Here is a 2,510-nt window from a genome sequence, read left to right as displayed (position 1 = left end):
TGATTGGTCCGTTGAATTTCAAACAAATTATTGGATTTAAGAGAAATATGTTTGGTCTTTTATTATTCTTATTATTCCCTTTTCTATCACACTGTGAAAAATTTTCCCATCAAAATACTCATGTTAGGCTTAACTGTTATCATTAATCATTAATATTTTTTTTAAAATTTTTTTTTTTTTTTTTTTTTTTTTTGAAAAGCAAGAGAAATTTATTAAAAAACCCCGAGAGTACAGTAGCGCAATGGAGCATAAGACCCCAATTGAAACCACCAACATGATACAGTCCACGAAACTAAACTAATGATTTGTAAAGAGAGCAAATCACGAAAACACGAAAACTCAATAGACACTACTATTGACTATTACATATTAAGGTAGATACTCGGATTACTCAACCAAGAAAACCAATCGATTTTTTTCCTTTTTTCCCTTCGCGAAATCCACCCGAATGATTTGATTTGTATTTCATTCAGCGCCACTGGAGTGGTCCAACACTTGCCATGAAAGACCATATTGTTCCTGTTTTTCCAAATGAAATACGCACAAACCCATTCAACGGCTTCCCAAATTTTCTTGCCAAAGCTTGATGATGAAACCGGAAGATTGCCTCGTAATATTTCACCCATACTAAGATTAGAAAACTGACCCAAGTTCCACCACCCAAAAACACGATTCCAGAGATCCAACGAATGATTGCAGAAGATAAGAGAGTGATCAACTGTTTCTAAGCCATCGTCACATAGTGGACATCTAACTAAGTGCAAATCAATCCCTCTTTTATCAAGTTTCATCTTTACCGGCATTCGCTTTTTAATTGCACGCCATACAAAAACCTCCAATTTTTTAGGGATTAAATTATGTCATAACCCGACCTTAACCATAAGGACGAATACAATAATATATGATTTCATCGCGAGGTATTGACCTCTATATGCGACATTTTTCAAAAACTGCATTCGTTTTTACAATACAAACCATAGCTTTTATTACAAATACAAGGTTTAAACAACTTAATAATGATTATCGTTTAGCGATAATCTTAGACTTACAAACTTTACATGTGATAATAACAATACGACCTCCAACATATTTTACATTACAAATCCTCCGATATGCAGTTTTATTTTTGACACAAATATGCATACTCAAGATCTTGCTTAAATTCAACATGTTGCAGCGGAAGCTTTTAGTTATCACCTGAGAATAAACATGCTTAAAACGTCAACATAAAGTTGGTGAGATATAGGTTTAAAGCCGGCAGCGTTATGAATATAGACCACAAGATTTCATATATAAACGTTTTAATAAAAATATTCTAAGTTGTTGAGCACTTGATAACCATACTTAACATTTAATCAACGTCGCATATTCCCTTTATTATGAAATCTTACTACACCGTACCAAGTGTAGTCACCGAAACGAAGTACTGTGCAACCATTGAATACTGGTCGTCCAGTCCGGTTGGGGTTGTCAGGCCCGATAGATCTATCAACAGAATTCGCGTTTACAATACCTCATGTAAATAATAGTTACCAAGTTACAGGGAAGTATGCCAGTGGTACAACTCAACGTAGAATATATATTTTTAATCACTTGTGTCCATAACGTAAATCATAAAATGCATGTATTCTCATCCCGAAATATTTAGAGTTTAAAAATGGGACTATATACTCACTTTTGTCTTGAAGGTATTTAACTCGACTTGGTCTCCGATAGATATCACGAACCTAACCATATATATAATATATCAACATATTTTCTTTTCAAGTAATCGTTACACATATATATATATATATATATATATATATATATATATATATATATATATACTTTTAATATTTTCTTAGTCCGTAGTTAGCAGTCCGATGTTAGTGGTCCAAAATTAGTTGCTTAAATAAAATAAATAAAGACCCCATCGTATTCGTATTGATCAGAATTAATCTTGACCCATGGTACCATGTTGTCAAATGACGTGTTGCGTACATAAAGTACCGTGTTGTCAAATGACGTGTTGCGTACAATCATGAGGTCTTATGATTAATCTTCTCGTGTTGTTTACGGGTGGTCCTGAAATATATAAAATCAAATCATAAGTAAATATATATTAAATATTATGTTAATTAGCCAAGATATGATTAATCCGATTTTGTCATAATATGATATATTACAGGTCTTGAAGTGTTTTTAAAAATCAAATTAGAAGGATCTATTTAGTTTGCGAACAAGTTTGAAATCACTCAAACTATGTTCTTGTTGTTAAAATTTTATAACACAAAATAAGATAGCTATATAAATATGAATCGAATAAGGTTATGAATAAGGTTACTACCTCAAGTTACTTGGAAAAAGCTACTGGAAAAGGTAAGAAAAATCTTGGAATCAAAAGAGTGGTGGAGTGGGATTGAAAGATTGGAAGTAATCTCCTTGAAATCGGATGACTATATTGATACGTTCTTGAGTAGGTAAATGAAGAGAGATTGGGGAGTGAATTAACTTGAAAGAAAATTGGA

General features: G+C 32.4%; 1 protein-coding gene across 1 annotated transcript; it reads right to left on the bottom strand.

The window, feature by feature from the left end:
• Positions 1-362: 362 nt before the first annotated feature.
• LOC139864767 (uncharacterized) lies at positions 363-803 on the bottom strand. The gene has a single exon (XM_071853336.1). It carries the CDS (start codon positions 801-803, stop codon positions 363-365), a length of 441 nt encoding a protein of 146 aa, XP_071709437.1.
• Positions 804-2,510: the final 1,707 nt, after the last annotated feature.

The sequence above is a fragment of the Rutidosis leptorrhynchoides genome, chromosome 8 (genome assembly GCF_046630445.1).
Source record: "Rutidosis leptorrhynchoides isolate AG116_Rl617_1_P2 chromosome 8, CSIRO_AGI_Rlap_v1, whole genome shotgun sequence".
Taxonomy (NCBI): domain Eukaryota; kingdom Viridiplantae; phylum Streptophyta; class Magnoliopsida; order Asterales; family Asteraceae; genus Rutidosis; species Rutidosis leptorrhynchoides.
This window is presented reverse-complemented; position numbering and strand designations above follow the sequence as displayed.